Source organism: Oncorhynchus clarkii, chromosome 9 (assembly GCF_045791955.1).
Source record: "Oncorhynchus clarkii lewisi isolate Uvic-CL-2024 chromosome 9, UVic_Ocla_1.0, whole genome shotgun sequence".
Classification (NCBI taxonomy): Eukaryota; Metazoa; Chordata; class Actinopteri; order Salmoniformes; family Salmonidae; genus Oncorhynchus; species Oncorhynchus clarkii.
The window spans coordinates 15,467,396-15,488,738 of record NC_092155.1 but is presented as its reverse complement, the minus strand read 5'-3'; the positions used below and the strand labels follow the sequence as shown (position 1 = coordinate 15,488,738).

The window sequence follows — 21,343 nt, the reverse complement described above, 5'->3', positions numbered from 1 at the left end:
TAGTTTTTCTTTAAGAAGCCCTCCTGTTCTCCACTCATTATCTGTATTAACTGCACCTGTTTGAACTCGTTACCTGTATAAAAGATACCTGTCCACACACTCAATCAAACAGACTCCAAACTCTCCACAATGGCCAAGACCAGAGAGCTGTGTAAGGACATCAGGGATAAAATTGTAGACCTGCACAAGGCTGGGATGGGCTACAGGACAATAGGTAAGCAGCTTGGTGAGAAGGCAACAACCTTTGGCGCAATTATTAGAAAATGGAAGAAGTTCAAGATGACGGTCAATCACCCTCGGTCTGGGGCTCCATGCAAGATCTCACCTCGTGGGGCATCAATGGTCATGAGGAAGGTGAGGGATCAGCCCAGAACTACACAGCAGGACCTGGTCAATTACCTGAAGAGAGCTGGGACCACAGTCTCAAAGAAAACCATTAGTAACACACTACGCCGTCATGGATTAAAATCCCGCAACGCACGCAATGTCCCCCTGCTCAAGCCAGCGCATGTCCAGGCCTGTCTGAAGTTTGCCAATGACCATCTGGATGATCCAGAGGAGGAATGGGAGAAGGTCATGTGGTCTGATGAGACAAAAATAGAGCTTCTTGGTCTAAACTCCACTCGCCTTGTTTGGAGGAAGAAGAAGGATGAGTACAACCCCAAGAACACCATCCCAACCGTGAAGCATGGAGGTGGAAACATCATTCTTTGGGGATGCTTTTCTGTAAAGGGGACAGGACAACTGCACCGTATTGAGGAGAGGATGGATGGGGCCATGTATCGCGAGATCTTGGCCAACAACCTCCTTCCCTCAGTAAGAGCATTGAAGATGGGTCGTGGCTGGGTCTTCCAGCATGACAACGACCCGAAACACACAGCCAGGGCAACTAAGGAGTGGCTCCGTAAGAAGCATCTCAAGGTCCTGGAGTGGCCTAGCCAGTCTCCAGACCTGAACCCAATAGAAAATCTTTGGAGGGAGTCGTATTGTCCCGCGACAGCCCCGAAACCTGAAGGATCTGGAGAAGGTCTGTATGGAGGAGTGGGCCAAAATCCCTGCTGCAGTGTGTGTAAACCTGGTCAAGAACTACAGGAAACATATGATCTCTGTAATTGCAAACAACGTTTTCTGTACCAAATATTAAATTCTGCTTTTCTTAAGTATCAAATACTTATGTCAACCAATAAAATGCTAATTAATTACTTAAAAATCATACAATGTGATTTTCTGGATTTTTGTTTTAGATTCCGTCTCTTACAGTTGAAGTGATAAATGATAAATGATCAATGATAAAAATTACAGACCTCTACATGGTCGCAGTTGTAAATGAGAACTTGTTCTCAACTAGCCTACCTGGTTAAATAAAGGTGAAATAATTTTTTTTTTAAAAACAAACATGCTTTGTAAGTAGTCCTACTTACAAAGCATGTTTTTTATTTATTTTTTATTTCACCTTTATTTAACCAGGTAGGCTAGTTGAGAACAAGTTCTCATTTACAACTGCGACTATGTAGAGGTCTGTAATTTTTATCAAACCTGCAAAATCAGCAGTGTATCAAATACTTGTTCTCCCCACTGTATATTCTCATGCTAATGCAGTTGTTTGAATGGTTGCATAGCATTCATTAGATTTTTTGAAATATTTTATTTGATTGCTATATATATATATATGTATATATATGATGAGTGGTATAGTCTTAAACCAATGCTTAAAGACTTAAACCACCCCTCTCATATGAAGAGTGGTATAGTCTTAAACCAATGCTTAACGACTTAAACCACCCCTCCAATATATTTCAGGATGATGTAGAAGACGTCCCCGTCCCCCCAAGAAGTCACAGCATGTCACATCAGCATCCAGCTCTGCAGGATCAGGTACTGTATAGGCTATTAGCTAAAGTAAGGTGCATTATTGTACACACATCCCTAGAGGTTCCCTTACATTACTTAATGACCACAATCTGTTTTCTTTCTAGACGATACTGAAAACAAAATGCACGGCGAACTGGGAGCTGTGAACTGGGTATGTAGTCTACTGTGTGTAATGCTGAAGGCTTGACGCATGGCAAGATATAATAGTTGTGATTACTTGAGTAGTTATAGATATCACTGAAAACCCCTTCAGTAATAGTGGCTTTTACTTTGCATGGTGGTATTGTGAAAGTGGGGTGTAATTTGACTTGATCACCCAATGAGGCACTACTCTTAATATTTATTCTTCAAGGAAGCAGATGTTCTTCTAAGGGACACCCTAGAGGCAGCTAGGTGGTGCAAACTCCCAACATTTAAAGGCACCGTTTCCCTCCCTAGTGTAATTGGGATGGACGGGGAAGACCGCATTACAAGCCTTAAAGAACTACGGTTGTATGATGGCCAGGATGAAGAGGAACATATTTTCCTCAAGGAACCCTTCATGTTCTCGTTCCACTTACAGAGAGATGATGAGATGTTCTATGTGGAGGCAGTTGACAACAAGAAAATGAGTGTATTCTGGAGGAGCAGAAGTGAAGCCATTTTTGAGGAGTGTCAAGCCTTGTTTTTCTCTGCTGGGTTAATTATGTTCTGCTGTTTAGTAAACATGACATAGAAGTCACCCGTGTCTCTGATCTCTTTACTGGAGACCGTCTAGCGTAGTAATGTAGGAAGCATATTCAGCGTGTCAGTACGTCTATATGGTGTAGTCTGTCTTCATTCTCATGAGGAAAGTAAACGGCATTAGAAATCAGGATAGGTAGTAACTGTGTATATATGCTCAATTAAATAATATCATTACAAAGTTATAACATTTATCAACACAATTTTAACAGTACATGACACACATAACAAGTCTGTTGTTCACTGCAACAATAACAGTAGCTTGTCTCAAATATAGCATGGAGCAAAAAGTGTGACAACACATGTGCTGGTCCCACTTTACATCATATTTCTTACGATCTTCAAAAATGAAATATGTTTGTATTCAACGTGTGCCTTGCACAAATGTGTGTGTTTGTCTTCAATGTGTGACTGTCAAACCTCAGATGGACAAAAAAAAAACGATGGGCGGGGTCAGAAGTGTGCGGAGTCAAACGTCTGATTCCGCCCACATTGAGCCAGCCGAACTGCACACTGCAGTCAGGGGTACTTGGACTTTTTTGCCCAGCCCTTGACTTTTTGGTGGGAGAAATGAAACCGGAAATTGCAAAGCAATACTCACGTTTGGGCTCGAGATACTATCTAATTTCGACTAGCTACTTTCGGTTCATGTCCTTTGCTGATACCACATTCCTGACACGTTTGTACATATAAAACATATATGTAAACGAGTAAAGGCATACATAAAGTAAGAATTGAACGTGTAAATGTTAATTCATAGTCGTAACATAGGGTTTGTACGTTTACAAATGTAATTTAACGGTTACGTTTCATGTTTCACGGATCGCTTTTCTTACAATCCTAACAATTTCCGTATGATCAATCTACTTGCACCCGCTGCAAAACACTCCTACCTTGGCGCCCGGGACATATTAATTGAATCCCCTCAAGAGTGCCACAAATCCACGGAAGTTGATTTGGGGATGGTCTGGACTGACAAAATCTGGACCAATAATAGACGTCTATTTTTGGGCCAGGGCGGACCATATCTAAAGTTCAAGCAAATATGATCAAAATATAGGAGTCCGAGCGTGCATGTAGTGTCGTCTACGTATTCTCCTCGATCGACTGATTTGCTCTTTCTAATAGGGTCAACGACAAATAATAGCCAGACTACTTTATAATATGGACGTTTTCAAATACCCTGTTTTCTTCGAGTGTCAGACTCTGGACCCATCACAGAAAAATATGATAAAAAGGTACTTTGGAATTAAACGTAAATCCGGTGGCGGAGATTGTGGACCAGTAGAGTCAGTTGGTGACAAAGTCTACAAGATCGCATTTATTGACAAGACAGGTACGAAAATGTTTAGGCTAAGGGATTGAATATGGAGTGCGGTATTACCATATAGCCAAGTCTTGCCAAAGTCGTTCATAAGTGAACGTTTGTTTTTCAATATGTTATTCTACATGTTTAATATGTATTATTTGAATAGGGCTACACTTGGGTAAAACAATAATATTTGAAGTAGGATTTGTAGTAGGATGTGTTAAATCTGAATGTTTTTCAGACATACACAACAAATAAATCTGGTATCGGCTTAAGTTTCACTTTACCATAGCCAGGCTACGCTTATGCAGACAGGCATGCGCAAATGCATTACTTTGGCTTTTCATTATGTTGATTAATTCTACAGTGCTTTATCAATCTAAAAAGGGAGAAAGTTGTTATTTTAATAACTTTTTAGATGATTTAATAACTATAGATATACATATACATACAGTATATTAATTAATAACTTTATAGATATACATATACATACAGTATATTACTTAATAGATTATAGCACAACTCCTCTAGCCTATGTAGCCTTTAACTCTTCAAGTCCTGGATTGAATGCAAAAGGCTTAATATATAGTACAACTTATTATTATTGTTGGTATTGTTATTACTACAACTACATGACAACAACAACTCATTATGACTCTATCTCTTCCAGTCCAGCAGAGGGTACTTCAGAAACCTAATCATGTTTTGGAGATGCCTGGAGGACCTCTCTTCCTCACTCTGAGAGACAGCCAGGAGCCTCCACCCACAACAACCTCCCCAGTCAGCAGTCAGGAGCCTCCACCCACAACAACCTCCCCAGTCAGCAGTCAGGAGCCTCCACCCACAACAACCTCCCCAGTCAGTAGTCAGGTGAGGCCAGACTATACAGGCACACCAAAACAGAGTCACATGACGACAATACACTGTTGTTGTATTTGCACTGTTAGCCAACACTTGGATGTTTGCCAGTTTGTGAGGTATAAATGTATGGTTCTGTAATGTTGAGGGAATATAGTCATTTTAACTAAATATAACCATGTTAAAGTAAACTGAAAAATACCTCCACGCTAGAATGGAGAATCATCAGATATCCCAGAAGCAGTAGTACTGTTGAACTGCAATAATCATAGAAAGATAATAAAATATTGTTGTCATGACCACAGTGAAATTACCCTGCAATGACTCACTTGTTTTCCAAATCTAGAGTCACCACTCCCTCCCGGTCGAGACATCTCCACCTGGTGGTCAAGAACATGTACTCCATCGTCTGAGCACAGGGAAGCAGGAGAAGATCCGCACCACCTGTCATCTGGGACAGGTCCAGCTCCTTCTTCTAGGTGAAGTGATAGAGAAGGATCTAGGTGAGGTTGTTCCAGGGGTGAAGGTGACACGCGGTGACTCAGCTCAGCTGGTACTGCACGGCTATGCAAATGAAGTCCAGGCAGCCAGACAGTTAGTTACAGATAAAATCTCTCTGGTGCTGGAGCGGGTGGTGCCTGAGGTGTACCCCCACCTCCTGTCCTTCCTGAGGGAGGAGTATGGGAGGCCTGGGAACCTGAGCAGTCTGCTGGGGTTGGGACTCCATGTGGAGGTAGAGTTGGGGGATACAGAGCTCCGTCTGTTCTCCCTCTCACCTGGGAAACTGGACCAGGCTGAGAAGGATCTGCTGGGGGAGTTTGGGGAGGAGAAGATTGACGTGCCCAACGGTGCCCTCCTGGCTGAACTGAAGTCTAAGCTTGAGACAAAGGTGAAGGAGATGAACCAGTGCAGATGCAGGGTGGTAGCCAGGTATGGTCCTGGGTGTAGAGTGCATCTGCTGGGCCACATGAAGGAGGTTCAGGAGCTGAGGGAGGAGATTGGGGCCTTTCTGATGGGCAGGTCCAGTGTAAGAGTCGTGAGACACCATCAACAGAATCAGGATGGCGTAGTCAGCGAAGCAGGAACCGGATCGATACAGGAGGAGATGGTCGCAGCCACCAGCTATCGCCTCCGTCTGGGACTGCAGGTAGTTGTTTGTCAAGGTGACATCACCATGGAACAGGCGGATGCGCTGGTGAACGCAGCCAATGAGGACCTGGATCATGCTGAGGGCGTGGCTGCAGCTCTGAGCCGGGCGGGGGGGCCTGAGGTACAGCGGGCCAGCAGGGATCTGGTTAGGCAGATAGGGAGAGTGCCCACAGGTACAGTGGTAGAGACTACAGGAGGGAATCTGCCTTGTAAGATGCTGCTGCATGCAGTGGGACCAGTAGGGGGCAGCGTAGGTAGGAATGAGCGCCCTTTGCTGGAGAAGACAGTAAAGGCAGCCCTGGATCTGGCAGAGACCATGGAACTCCAGACCTTGGCCATGCCCTGCATCAGCTCGGGGATATTGGGCGTTCCTCTGAAGGTGTGCTCTGAGGCCATAGTCTCTGCAGTGAGGGACTTTGGGAGGAAACAGCACATCCTTACCAAGGTCACTCTGATTGATGTGAGTGGAGAGGCAGTGAAAGCCATGCAGGAGGCCTGTGATAGGCTATTAGAGGGGAAGAGGGAGTTTCCTGGGTGGGAGGTAGAGTCCAGCACCACCACTACCACTACACATGCTCCTCAGAGAGACACCACTGCTGCCTCCACCAGGGGACCAGTGGCTCCAGAGGTCTGTGTCCAGGTGGAGATCATCCAGGGAACCATAGAGAAACAGGAGGTGAGAGAGAGACACACTGACATGGCCGCAGCCTTGATTCAACAACATTCTGTGAATTAGGTTGACTTCATACTGACTCAATGTTCTCTCTTTTTTTCCATCTCTTTTTCTCTGAAGGTGGATGCCCTGGTGTCCCCCATGGTTGGCAGTGACCCTCTCTCCTCCCGTGTTGGTAATGCGTTGTTGGAGGCAGCTGGACCAGGGATGATGACAGCGTTTGTGAGGAAATCAGGGGGACGGACTGCACCTGGTGACAACGTCCTGGTGGAGGGACTGTCTGGTCTCAGCTCTGGCCGTGTCTTCTTCCTCAGCTGTGCACATTGGGACAACAACCCCCAAGGACCAGCAGTACAGGTGGGTCGTGTGTGTGTGTGTGTGTGTGTGTGTGTGTGTGTGTGTGTGTGTGTGTGTGTGTGTGTGTGTGTGTGTGTGTGTGTGTGTGTGTGTGTGTGTGTGTGTGTGTGTGTGTGTGTGTGTGTGTGTGTGTGTGTGTGTGTGTGTGTGTGTGTGTGTGTGCTGTTACCTTTGAACCTCCATTAACACTTGACCTCCGGTCCTCTCTCAGGCTCTGAGGCAGGGTGTGAGGAACATTTTGACCTCTTGTGAGAAGCGGCGCTTCCGTTCCGTTGCCTTCCCTTTAGTTGGAACTGGTGTGGCTCTCCAGTTCCCTGACAATGTGGTAACACAGATTCTGCTAGAAGAGATCCGTAGGTATGAGCAGAACCGAGCGAGCAGAACCCCTTTCCTTGTCCGCATCATTGTCCATCCAAATGACAGAGATTCTACCAAGGTGAGCAGAGACCTTTGAAGAAGGTCTCACTCAGTGCATTGGGGAAAACATACTTTAACTTCACTGTTTCAGCCAAACCATTTTATAATACTGTCATACATCCATAATTATAGATGTTTTCAATAATAACAGTTACAGTCCTTCATTGCAGTTGTATTGTTTGTTCTAATCTACAGGCTTTTCAGACTGCCCAGAATGCTTTGCATCTCAGAGGGTTCGTATTAGGTACTCTACCAGAGCAAGGTGAGTTACAACACTTCACCCCCACCTTTAAATCAAATACATTATTACGATATGATTGATCCATTTCAAGTTATAATTCTGAACCCTCCCTATAGACATCAGGATTGTGCTGCTGGGGAAAACCGGAGGAGGTAAAAGCAGTGCTGGAAACACCATCTTCGGACAAGATGATGTGTTCCTCGTAGACAGTTCCTCCACCTCCTCAACACAGAAATGTAAAGCTCATACCAAGAACATCAAAGGGAGAAACATCACCCTGATTGACACACCTGGATTCTTTGACACTGACATCCCTGAAGAGGAGCTGAAACCTAAAATAGTTAAATGTATAACAGAGTGTGCTCCAGGGCCGCATGCCTTTCTCATTGTACTGAAAGTTGAACGGTACACAGTCCACGAGAACGAAGCTGTAGCGAAAATCGAGACGTATTTTTCACCAGAGGCCTTCAAATATGCTACAGTCCTCTTCACTCATGGTGACCAGCTCAATGGTTTGACCGTTGAGAAGTTTGTCCAACAGAATGCTGAACTGAACAAGCTTGTGGAGAAATGTGGAGGCCGCTGTCACGTGATCGACAACAAATACTGGAACACCAATCAGCAGGGTCCGTACAGCAACCAGTACCAAGTAGCAGAGTTACTCAACACCATAGAGAAGATGGTGAGAGATAACGGAGGAGGGTTCTACACCAACGAGATGCTCCAAGAGGCAGAGAGATTAATACAAGCAGAGAAAGAGGGTCTTAGGAAGGAGTTAAAAGGCCAGATGTCAGAGGAAGAGATCAGAAAACAAGCCAAGAAAAGAGCAAGGAAGAAACTCTTGATCAAATGGTCAGGGATAGCAACAGGTGCAGTGGTAGGAGCTTTTCTTGGGGTGGCACTGGTGATAGGGATCCCACTTCCATTCGCTACAAAACCACTGTTTAATTTAGTCAAACGTCAGATGGCAGCTTCAATGACAATAGGGCCAGCAGCCGTGACAAAGGCAGTACGACCAGTACTTGTAGCAAAGAACAGGGCGACCATGAGAGGGGATTCAAAGACAGGTGCAGGGGTAGGCATAGCTGTAGGAGTTGTCGTTGGGATGGCCGCAATAGCAGGAGCAGTAAGAGGAGGGATAGTAGGAGCTACTGCAGCAGAGGAGGCAGAGACAGTACAGGAGGCAGCAGAGAAAGCAGCCAATGCTGTCTACCATGAAGCTACGCGTCTTCATGACCAAGCAGGACACCTTCTGCTAAGGGACAGTAACTCTAAGTAGATGAGATATTATTATTATTATTATATATTTTGTTTTAACCTTTTATTTAACTAGGCAAGTCAGTTAAGAGCAAATTCTTATTTTCAATTACGGCCTAGGGGTGGGTTAACGACAGATCTTTACCATGTCAGTTCAGGGATTCGATCTAGCAACTTTTCGGTTACTGGCCCAACACTCTAACCACTAGGCTACCTGCCGGCCCACTCAGTGAGCTGTACTCCGCCATAAGCAAACAGGAAATGCTAATTCAGAGGCGGCGCTCCTAGTGAACAATAGCTGCTTGTCCAACATATGTAGCTGCTTGTCCAAATATATATATATATATATATATATATATATATATATATATATATATATATATATATATATATATATATTTCAAAGTTTTGTAAAAAATCGAGGGTATGGTAGCACATAGGACTGTGGCAGTCATGAAATGTTGTCAGTCGGTTATTGTCATGCAAACGACTGCTGGTCTCACTGTAATTGACTATTAATTAACATAAACACGTTTAGCATTTGGATGCCTCCACTCATACCAGCTGCATACAAGCCACTGATGTGTACTTTTGGAACATCTACATTTAAAAAGTTTAAATCAATTGAATATACACCAAAGCAATAAACCTATTATTTATTTTAGGAAGGTCTATATAAACATTATGATGTGAAGAAAATGTATTTCAGAAAAACAGAATGTTATCTGGCAAAATGCTCCATCTGGCTATGCGCCATACCATAGTCTGTAGGCTTGTTCATTTAGCAGACAAGATGTGCTTGAGTCCCGTTCCAATAGTTTATAACATGTGATTTTATAGTAAGATTAATGTAATTGAACTTAGCCGAATAAAATAGATAGGATATTTGTCATATTCTGGAGCGAGTGCGCATATGAAGTGGCTATGTTGAGCGTAAAAGTGATCATTTGAAGCAGCTCCTAAAGAGTTAGAAAGTACAAACCTTAAAAATCCAAACATATGGGCTGCATGATGCGACTATAGGCTATTGATGATTTGAGAAAGTCGCAAAAAAACTTGGCGCTCCGGTCCTTGCCTGTGGCTGCACAAGCTGTTCTCTCATCGAGTGATCATATTTTTATTTAGTATTATTTTTTTCACCCACAGTTTAATCTTGCCTTTACTAATATGTCAAATTAATTTAAATTTAGAATGGGCCATTATAAAATGGGCAGGAACAGAGGCAGGGGAAGTATGTCATCAGTATGCACTCGAATAGCGAATAGAAGCCGCTTTCCTGACAGTATTTATTTTATTTTTTTAACTAATGAGGTAGGCTACTCGGTTTTTTCACCCCACACATCAACCACTAAACAGTCGAGCGGCGCGACAGGTGATATTCCGCCCAAACTCTGTATGCTATGGGCTCTCCAACCCGGTTCCTGCAGCTAACAAGTGCTTAATTTGGCCAACCAAGTTAAATCTGTTCGGAAAATTTAAAGTAACAACAACTAAAGATGAGATAATTCATTAAACTGTTGACAGCCCCTCTCTCAGCGTGCTCCAATAAGAAATGAAGGAGAGATGGAGATGGAAATGCACGGTGGTGAGCTAGTCTGTAGCTAAAGGTAATGTGTCAGCCTATTAGTTATTTAAAAAAAACACAAATTATCTATAATTGTTGGCTAACTGAATTTGTATAGGATAGACCAATTATGTACCATAGACATCATAAAATCAGTTTTTAAAAAATGTTTTTCTGACATGCATACCATGTGGTAGGCTATGTGTTGTATGCACAATCATTATTTAAATGCAGGTTTTTTTTTCGGGCTTGGCCTTTTGAATTAATCATCACCTTAGCGCTGTCCATTTCATTGTGTTAGGCTTTGAAGCGACTTCCACATCCATGTTTTCCACTCAGTTTCAACCTGTCGTTGAACCTCTTTCTTCAAACTGATAAATCAAATCACATTTATTTGTTACATACACATGGTTAGCAGATGTTAATGGGAGTGTAGCGAAATGCTTGTGCTTCTAGTTCCGACAATGCAGTAATATCTAACAAGTAATCTAACCTAACAATCACAGTGAGATGAGTTTTAAAAGCACATACTGTTTTGATTATGTGTTTGATGTGATTTTCGATTGCATTTGCATTGATTTCAGAGTGGTTAGAGGGACAATAGAGCAATCTGATGACCGCGAGTTGTGTACTACCAGACCGCACAAAGGGAGATTACCGTGACTCTAAGGTCACATGGCATTTTACTGCGTTCATGACTCATGACAGCCAGTGTGGCGGTAATATAGTCACCGCAACAGCCCTAGAAAATGATTATATATTTTTTCTGGGCCATAACCATCCATAGGTTTATGGTTCACACACCTGAATTATTTTATTTTATTTCACCTTTATTTAACCAGGTAGGCCAGTTGAGAACAAGTTCTCATTTACAACTGCCACCTGGCCAAGATAAAGCAAAGCGGTGCGACACAAACAACAACACAGAGTTACACATGGAATAAACAAACATACAGTCAATAACACAATAGGACAAATCTATACAGTGTGTGCAAATGAGGTAGGATTAGGGCGGTAAGGCCCTAGTGGGGAAATAATTACAATTTTAGCAATGAAACATTGGAGTGATAGATGTGCAGAAGATGAATGTGCAAGTAGAGATTCTGGGGTGCAAAGGAGCAAAAATAAATAAAAAAATAACAATATGGGGAGGAGGTAGTTGGATGGGCTATTTACAGATGGGCTATGTATAGGTGCAGTGATCTGTGAGCTGCTCTGACAGCTGATGCTTAATGCTAGTGAGGGAGGTATGAGTCTCCAGTTTCAGTGATTTTTGTAATTCATTCCAGTCATTGGCAGCAGAGAACTGGAAGGAAAGGTGGCCAAAGTAGGAATAGGCTTTGGGGGTGACCAGTGAAATATACCTGCTGGGGTGCGTGCTATTGGTGGGTGCTGCTATGGTGACCAGTGAGCTGAGATAAGGCGGGGCTATACCTAGCAAATATTTATAGATGATTAGGAATTAGGATTATGGACACATGGGTTTTTTACTCTTTGACTTCATTGAAGTTATTATTACATCAAAGCAATAAAATATGACCCAATCATTGGACACAGAGAGTAAATGTTCTTAACATTTCTTTTAATTTGCAGTAATGTATTTTCTGTAAAGCATGCATATTTCAATTTGATATATTAGAGAGAATACAGTTGAACGCAAACCGTCTAAAGTGATTGATGACCTATTTTATGTGTCACGTGGTTATGCCCATATGTGTACATCCAGTCCTGACGTTCTCACGCTATCGAGTGAGTGCTTATGTAACCTGATAGCGCATCTGTTTAGGGTAAAGCATGTTGTAAATTACAGTATATTTGATAAAATGTTTGCTCATTTTCATGTTGTAAATTACAGTAATTATGTTTGATTAAATATTATTGATCACTAACATTAAATTATGGTCATGACATGTTTGAGAAGTATTATTGAGAACTTACATTACATTAGTTATTTTTTGTTGTTGTATTATAATATTTTTATTGTTTTTTTTCGTAAGTAATAATTCATGGGTATTAATAATTATGGTTGTTGACTGTTGCAGATTTGGTCAATCCAAAAACTAACACATGCATTACATCATTATTTTCTAGAAATGATAGGTGTAATTAAACAGTTTAAGTGTATTTAAAATTGTAAAAGTGTATGTCATACCAATAAAATCTCATTCAACATGTTTTCCGTTTTTGGTGATTACCACAAATAGTCATGTTTAGAACATGTTAAGAAAAGTTTAAGAAAATCAATGTTTGTGCAATATTTTTTATTTCTAAATACTTTCTTGTAATATTTCACTTTTTAAAATATAAAATCAATGACTAAACAACCCTAAGTTCTCTCCCTTGTGACTTACATGTACATTAAGCATAGGTGATACCACAAAGTAACTACAACGGTTAAATGGCACTATTTAGACATATTGTAATGTGACCATGATGTATACAATTCATGTCGGAAGTTTGCTTATACCTTAGCCAACTACATTTAAACTCTGTTTTTCACAATTCCTGACATTTAATCCAAGTAAAAATGCCCTGTTTTAGGTCAGTTAGGATAACCACTTTATTTTAAGAATGTGGAATGTCAGAATAATAGTAGAGAGAATTATTTATTTCAGCTTTTATTTCTTTCATCACATTCCCAGTGCGTCAGAAGTTTACATACACTCAATTAGTAATTGGTAGCATTGCCTTTAAATTGTTTAACTTGGGTCAAATGTTTTGGGTTGCCTTCCACAAGCACAGTAGTTGTAGAGGATGCAACAGGACAGCACCTCAAGAGTAAATATGAACAGTTTAGGGTTCCATAGCCGCAGGCAGAACAGTTGAAACTGGAACAGCAGCAAGGCCAGGTGGACTGTGGACAGCAATTAGTCATCATGCCAGGTAGTCCTGACGCATGGTCCTAGGGCTCAGGTTCTCCGAGAGAGAGAAAGAGAGAATTAGAGAGAGCATACTTAAATTCACACAGGACACCGAATAGGACAGGAGAAGTACTCCAGATATAACAAACTGACCCTAGCCCCCGACACATAAACTACTGCAGCATAAATACTGGAGGCTGAGACAGGAGGGGTCAGGAGACACTGTGGCCCCATCCGAGGACACCCCCGGACAGGGCCAAACAGGAAGGATATAACCCCACCCACTTTGCCAAAGCACAGCCACTAGAGGGATATCTTCAACCACCAACTTACCATCCTGAGACAAGGTCGAGTATAGCCCACAAAGATCTCCGCCACAGCACAACCCGAGGGGGGGGGGGGGGGGGGGGGGGGGGGGGGGGGGGGGGCGTCAGGACTACACCTTTAGCTTGTACAGTTAGTATGACTGTTTATGCATGCTCTGATTCAATCTTGGAAGTGAATGCCCGAAGACAAGTCTTAGTGGATTATTAGTAATTAAGATATTAAGGATCATTGAGCAAAAACATGACTACCCAAGAACTAGAAGGTCTCATGAGCCACTTGATTGGAAAACAATTTTGTGGAGTATGGGCTTGTGATGAACTACCTATTGAGAAAGGGAAGGATCGACCGGACATGTTTATTGTCAATACCCATCCTAAACACATGCCTGGTAAACATTGACTAGCTGTGACATTAGAAGATGAAGGAGGTAGAAAAATCAAAACTTTTTTCACTCCTATGGAATCCCCCCGGTTTTTCCCATTTCCCCCAACTATTAAACAGTTTTTGGACAAAAATGGATCAAATATCTACTAAAGCATCAAACAAGTACAAGATAACCTTTCTACTACATGTGTCCAACACTGTGTATTCTACCTATGCCAAAGAGCCCATGGAGTTTCTTTTGAAGATGTTATGTCTCTTTATAATGATGATTTAAGAAGTAATGATAGCACCGTAGATTGTTTGGTTAGAAAATATCAAACGGTTTTAAGTATGTGTCCTTTTAAGACCCTATAATCAAGGTGTAGGCTCAAGTCAAATGTTTAAATAATGTCACAAATGTTAAATTGTCTCATTTTTTAAAATAAAATGTATTGAATTTAATAAAAAGTCATTCAGAAGTCATTCAAAAGTCTAACCTCCCTGAGAGATCAGGATTAGGAAAAGGTCCGGAGGCGTTCAGGGGTGAAGATTCATCCATAAATGAGTTATTATTGACCCATTCAAAAGGGGGAAGGGTTGCTAGAACATCTTTAGGGGTGCTGTAGCTCTTTGAAGGGTTTTGTTTTAAAGTTTGAATCTGTTGGTGAAGCTTATAGTTTGGTACAACCGAGAGTGGAATGTTGAGGACTGCCAGGGCTTTAAGACACTGACGCCACCCAGGAGGTCTTCTATCATCAACAATCTGTTGGTGAAGCTTATAGTTTGGTACAACCGAGAGTGGAATGTTGAGGACTGCCAGGGCTTTAAGAAACTGACGCCACCCAGGAGGTCTTCTGTCATCAGCAATCTGTTGGTGAAGCTTATAGTTTGGTACAACCGAGAGTGGAATGTTGAGGATTGCCAGGGCTTTAAGAAACTGACGCCACCCAGGAGGTCTTCTATCATCAACAATCTGTTGGTGAAGCTTATAGTTTGGTACAACCGAGAGGGGAATGTTGAGGACTGCCAGGGCTTTAAGAAACTGACGCCACCCAGGAGGTCTTCTGTCATCAGCAATCTGTTGGTGAAGCTTATAGTTTGGTACAACCGAGAGTGGAATGTTGAGGACTGCCAGGGCTTTAAGAAACTGACGCCACCCAGGAGGTCTTCTGTCATCAGCAATCTGTTGGTGAAGCTTATAGTTTGGTACAACCGAGAGTGGAATGTTGAGGATTGCCAGGGCTTTAAGAAACTGACGCCACCCAGGAGGTCTTCTGTCATCAGCAATCTGTTGGTGAAGCTTATAGTTTGGTACAACCGAGAGTGGAATGTTGAGGACTGCCAGGGCTTTAAGAAACTGACGCCACCCAGGAGGTCTTCTGTCATCAGCAATCTGTTGGTGAAGCTTATAGTTTGGTACAACCGAGAGTGGAATGTTGAGGATTGCCAGGGCTTTAAGAAACTGACGCCACCCAGGAGGTCTTCTATCATCAACAATCTGTTGGTGAAGCTTATAGTTTGGTACAACCGAGAGGGGAATGTTGAGGACTGCCAGGGCTTTAAGAAACTGACGCCACCCAGGAGGTCTTCTGTCATCAGCAATCTGTTGGTGAAGCTTATAGTTTGGTACAACCGAGAGTGGAATGTTGAGGACTGCCAGGGCTTTAAGAAACTGACGCCACCCAGGAGGTCTTCTGTCATCAGCAATCTGTTGGTGAAGCTTATAGTTTGGTACAACCGAGAGTGGAATGTTGAGGATTGCCAGGGCTTTAAGAAACTGACGCCACCCAGGAGGTCTTCTGTCATCAGCAATCTGTTGGTGAAGCTTATAGTTTGGTACAACCGAGAGTGGAATGTTGAGGACTGCCAGGGCTTTAAGAAACTGACGCCACCCAGGAGGTCTTCTGTCATCAGCAATCTGTTGGTGAAGCTTATAGTTTGGTACAACCGAGAGTGGAATGTTGAGGATTGCCAGGGCTTTAAGAAACTGACGCCACCCAGGAGGTCTTCTATCATCAACAATCTGTTGGTGAAGCTTATAGTTTGGTACAACCGAGAGTGGAATGTTGAGGATTGCCAGGGCTTTAAGAAACTGACGCCACCGAGGAGGTCTTCTGTCATCAGCAATCTTGTGGGATGCTGTGGTACTTTTAAGCAAGTCCATCATATGAGAACCCTTGGCAACATCTCCCTGAAAGATAAACTCTCCTTTGCCTTTCCAAGTAGCGGCCCCCTTTAAGTATTTTATTTTGTTCATAATGCATCTAACATTTTTCCTGTTACGTGCTGGAACATGTGTCAGCATGTCATGCATAACATTATCTTCAACATGCATTTGATCTTCAACCGGTAAGATCTCCAGTCCAGGAATTACAGGGGCAGGGCTCTCTCTATGCTCTTCATCCTTTAAGGGTTCCGGTAGGGAAAGCGATAAATGGTTGGTTTCTCTCTCACTGTCAAAACTCCCACCGAAGGTGGCTCCTCTTCCTGTTCGGGCGGCGCTCGGCGCTCGTCGTCACCGGTCTACTAGCTGCCACCGATCCCCTTTTCCTTTTCTGTTAGTTTTGTCTTATTGGTTACACCGGTTTCTTGTTTGGGTTTTGGTTGGGGCTATTGAAGCCGGTTAGGCCCACCTGCTTGTTCCTCTGTTAGTTTAGTTACACCGGTTTCTTGTTTGGGTTTTGGTTAGGGCCATTGAAGCCGGTTAGGCCCGCCTGCTTTTGTGCGGGCTTGTTCCTCTGTTAGTTTGGTTACACCGGTTTCTTGTTTGGGTTTTGGTTAGGGCCATTGAAGCCGGTTAGGCCCGCCTGCTTGTTCCTCTGTTAGTTTAGTTACACCGGTTTCTTGTTTGGGTTTTGGTTAGGGCCATTGAAGCCGGTTAGGCCCGCCTGCTTGTTCTTCTGTTAGTTTTGTCTTATTGGTTACACCGGTTTCTTGTTTGGGTTTTGGTTAGGGCCATTGAAGCCGGTTAGGCCCGCCTGCTTGTTCCTCTGTTAGTTTAGTTACACCGGTTTCTTGTTTGGGTTTTGGTTAGGGCCATTGAAGCCGGTTAGGCCCGCCTGCTTTTGTGCGGGCTTGTTCCTCTGTTAGTTTTGTCTTATTGGTTACACCTGTTTCTTGTTTGGGTTTTGGTTAGGGCCATTTAAGCCGGTTAGGCCTGCCTGCTTTTGTGCGGGCTTGTTCCTCTGTTAGGTTTGTCTTACTGGTTACACCGGTTTCTTGTTTGGGTTTTGGTTAGGGCCATTGAAGCCGGTTAGGCCCGCCTGCTTGTTCCTCTGTTAGTTTAGTTACACCGGTTTCTTGTTTGGGTTTTGGTTAGGGCCATTGAAGCTGGTTAGGCCCGCCTGCTTGTTCCTCTGTTAGTTTTGTCTTATTGGTTAAACCGGTTTCTTGTTTGGGTTTTGGTTAGGGCCATTGAAGCCGGTTAGGCCCGCCTGCTTGTTCCTCTGTTAGTTTTGTCTTATTGGTTACACCGGTTTCTTGTTTGGGTTTTGGTTAGGGCCATTGAAGCCGGTTAGGCCCGCCTGCTTGTTCCTCTGTTAGTTTTGTCTTATTGGTTACACCGGTTTCTTGTTTGGGTTTTGGTTAGGGCCATTGAAGCCGGTTAGGCCTGCCTGCTTGTTCCTCTGTTAGTTTAGTTACACCGGTTTCTTGTTTGGGTTTTGGTTAGGGCCATTGAAGCCGGTGAGGCCCGCCTGCTTGTTCCTCTGTTAGTTTAGTTACACCTGTTTCTTGTTTGGGTTTTGGTTAGGGCCATTGAAGCCGGTTAGGCCCGCCTGCTTGTTCCTCTGTTAGTTTAGTTACACCTGTTTCTTGTTTGGGTTTTGGTTAGGGCCATTGAAGCCGGTTAGGCCCGCCTGCTTGTTCCTCTGTTAGTTTAGTTACACCGGTTTCTTGTTTGGGTTTTGGTTAGGACCATTGAAGCCGGTTAGGCCCGCCTGCTTGTTCCTCTGTTAGTTTAGTTACACCGGTTTCTTGTTTGGGTTTTGGTTAGGGCCATTGAAGCCGGTTAGGCCCGCCTGCTTGTTCCTCTGTTAGTTTAGTTACACCGGTTTCTTGTTTGGGTTTTGGTTAGGGCCATTGAAGCCGGTTAGGCCCGCCTGCTTGTTCCTCTGTTAGTTTAGTTGCACCGGTTTCTTGTTTGGGTTTTGGTTAGGGCCATTGAAGCCGGTTAGGCCCGCCTGCTTGTTCCTCTGTTAGTTTAGTTACACCGGTTTCTTGTTTGGGTTTTGGTTAGGGCCATTGAAGCCGGTTAGGCCCGCCTGCTTGTTCCTCTGTTAGTTTTGTCTTATTGGTTACACCGGTTTCTTGTTTGGGTTTTGGTTAGGGCCATTGAAGCCGGTTAGGCCCGCCTGCTTGTTCCTCTGTTAGTTTTGTCTTATTGGTTACACCGGTTTCTTGTTTGGGTTTTGGTTAGGGCCATTGAAGCCGGTTAGGCCCGCCTGCTTGTTCCTCTGTTAGTTTAGTTACACCGGTTTCTTGTTTGGGTTTTGGTTAGGGCCATTGAAGCCGGTTAGGCCCGCCTGCTTGTTCCTCTGTTAGTTTTGTCTTATTGGTTACACCGGTTTCTTGTTTGGGTTTTGGTTAGGGCCATTGAAGCCGGTTAGGCCCGCCTGCTTGTTCCTCTGTTAGTTTTGTCTTATTGGTTAAACCGGTTTCTTGTTTGGGTTTTGGTTAGGGCCATTGAAGCTGGTTAGGCCCGCCTGCTTGTTCCTCTGTTAGTTTTGTCTTATTGGTTACACCGGTTTCTTGTTTGGGTTTTGGTTAGGGCCATTGAAGCCGGTTAGGCCTGCCTGCTTGTTCCTCTGTTAGTTTAGTTACACCGGTTTCTTGTTTGGGTTTTGGTTAGGGCCATTGAAGCCGGTTAGGCCCGCCTGCTTGTTCCTCTGTTAGTTTAGTTACACCTGTTTCTTGTTTGGGTTTTGGTTAGGGCCATTGAAGCCGGTTAGGCCCGCCTGCTTGTTCCTCTGTTAGTTTAGTTACACCTGTCTCTTGTTTGGGTTTTGGTTAGGGCCATTGAAGCCGGTTAGGCCCGCCTGCTTGTTCCTCTGTTAGTTTAGTTACACCGGTTTCTTGTTTGGGTTTTGGTTAGGGCCATTGAAGCCGGTTAGGCCCGCCTGCTTGTTCCTCTGTTAGTTTAGTTACACCTGTTTCTTGTTTGGGTTTTGGTTAGGGCCATTGAAGCCGGTTAGGCCCGCCTGCTTGTTCCTCTGTTAGTTTAGTTACACCGGTTTCTTGTTTGGGTTTTGGTTAGGGCCATTGAAGCCGGTTAGGCCCGCCTGCTTGTTCCTCTGTTAGTTTTGTCTTATTGGTTACACCGGTTTCTTGTTTGGGTTTTGGTTAGGGCCATTGAAGCCGGTTAGGCCCGCCTGCTTGTTCCTCTGTTAGTTTAGTTACACCGGTTTCTTGTTTGGGTTTTGGTTAGGGCCATTGAAGCCGGTTAGGCCCGCCTGCTTGTTCCTCTGTTAGTTTTGTCTTATTGGTTACACCGGTTTCTTGTTTGGGTTTTGGTTAGGGCCATTGAAGCTGGTTAGGCCCGCCTGCTTGTTCCTCTGTTAGTTTTGTCTTATTGGTTACACCGGTTTCTTGTTTGGGTTTTGGTTAGGGCCATTGAAGCCGGTTAGGCCTGCCTGCTTGTTCCTCTGTTAGTTTAGTTACACCGGTTTCTTGTTTGGGTTTTGGTTAGGGCCATTGAAGCCGGTTAGGCCCGCCTGCTTGTTCCTCTGTTAGTTTAGTTACACCTGTTTCTTGTTTGGGTTTTGGTTAGGGCCATTGAAGCCGGTTAGGCCCGCCTGCTTGTTCCTCTGTTAGTTTAGTTACACCTGTCTCTTGTTTGGGTTTTGGTTAGGGCCATTGAAGCCGGTTAGGCTCGCCTGCTTGTTCCTCTGTTAGTTTAGTTACACCGGTTTCTTGTTTGGGTTTTGGTTAGGGCCATTGAAGCCGGTTAGGCCCGCCTGCTTGTTCCTCTGTTAGTTTAGTTACACCTGTTTCTTGTTTGGGTTTTGGTTAGGGCCATTGAAGCCGGTTAGGCCCGCCTGCTTGTTCCTCTGTTAGTTTAGTTACACCGGTTTCTTGTTTGGGTTTTGGTTAGGGCCATTGAAGCCGGTTAGGCCCGCCTGCTTGTTCCTCTGTTAGTTTTGTCTTATTGGTTACACCGGTTTCTTGTTTGGGTTTTGGTTAGGGCCATTGAAGCCGGTTAGGCCCGCCTGCTTGTTCCTCTGTTAGTTTTGTCTTATTGGTTACACCGGTTTCTTGTTTGGGTTTTGGTTAGGGCCATTGAAGCCGGTTAGGCCCGCCTGCTTGTTCCTCTGTTAGTTTTGTCTTATTGGTTACACCGGTTTCTTGTTTAGGTTTTGGTTAGGGCCATTGAAGCCGGTTAGGCCTGCCTGCTTGTTCCTCTGTTAGTTTAGTTACACCGGTTTCTTGTTTGGGTTTTGGTTAGGGCCATTGAAGCCGGTTAGGCCCGCCTGCTTGTTCCTCTGTTAGTTTAGTTACACCTGTTTCTTGTTTGGGTTTTGGTTAGGGCCATTGAAGCCGGTTAGGCCCGCCTGCTTGTTCCTCTGTTAGTTTAGTTACACCTGTCTCTTGTTTGGGTTTTGGTTAGGGCCATTGAAGCCGGTTAGGCCCGCCTGCTTGTTCCTCTGTTAGTTTAGTTACACCGGTTTCTTGTTTGGGTTTTGGTTAGGGCCATTGAAGCCTGTTAGGCCCGCCTGCTTGTTCCTCTGTTAGTTTAGTTACACCTGTTTCTTGTTTGGGTTTTGGTTAGGGCCATTGAAGCCGGTTAGGCCCGCCTGCTTGTTCCTCTGTTAGTTTAGTTACACCGGTTTCTTGTTTGGGTTTTGGTTAGGACTATTGAAGCCGGTTAGGCCCGCCTGCTTGTTCCTCTGTTAGTTTAGTTACACCGGTTTCTTGTTTGGGTTTTGGTTAGGGCCATTGAAGCCGGTTAGGCCCGCCTGCTTGTTCCTCTGTTAGTTTAGTTACACCGGTTTCTTGTTTGGGTTTTGGTTAGGGCCATTGAAGCCATTTAGGCCCGCCTGCTTGTTCCTCTGTTAGTTTAGTTACACCGGTTTCTTGTTTGGGTTTTGGTTAGGGCCATTGAAGCCGGTTAGGCCCGCCTGCTTGTTCCTCTGTTAGTTTAGTTACACCTGTTTCTTGTTTGGGTTTTGGTTAGGGCCATTGAAGCCGGTTAGGCCCGCCTGCTTGTTCCTCTGTTAGTTTAGTTACACCTGTTTCTTGTTTGGGTTTTGGTTAGGGCCATTGAAGCCGGTTAGGCCCGCCTGCTTGTTCCTCTGTTAGTTTAGTTACACCGGTTTCTTGTTTGGGTTTTGGTTAGGGCCATTGAAGCCGGTTAGGCCCGCCTGCTTGTTCCTCT

The 21,343-nt window shown here is 44.0% G+C and overlaps 1 protein-coding gene across 1 annotated transcript; it reads left to right on the top strand.

The window, feature by feature from the left end:
- The first annotated feature begins 3,653 nt into the window (after positions 1–3,653).
- LOC139415993 (uncharacterized) lies at positions 3,654–12,589 on the top strand. The gene is made up of 7 exons (XM_071164219.1): positions 3,654–3,931; positions 4,575–4,774; positions 5,109–6,587; positions 6,705–6,941; positions 7,153–7,377; positions 7,554–7,620; positions 7,716–12,589. Exons 1-7 carry the CDS (start codon positions 3,760–3,762, stop codon positions 8,876–8,878), a joined length of 3,543 nt encoding a protein of 1,180 aa, XP_071020320.1. The 5' UTR covers positions 3,654–3,759; the 3' UTR covers positions 8,879–12,589.
- Positions 12,590–21,343: the final 8,754 nt, after the last annotated feature.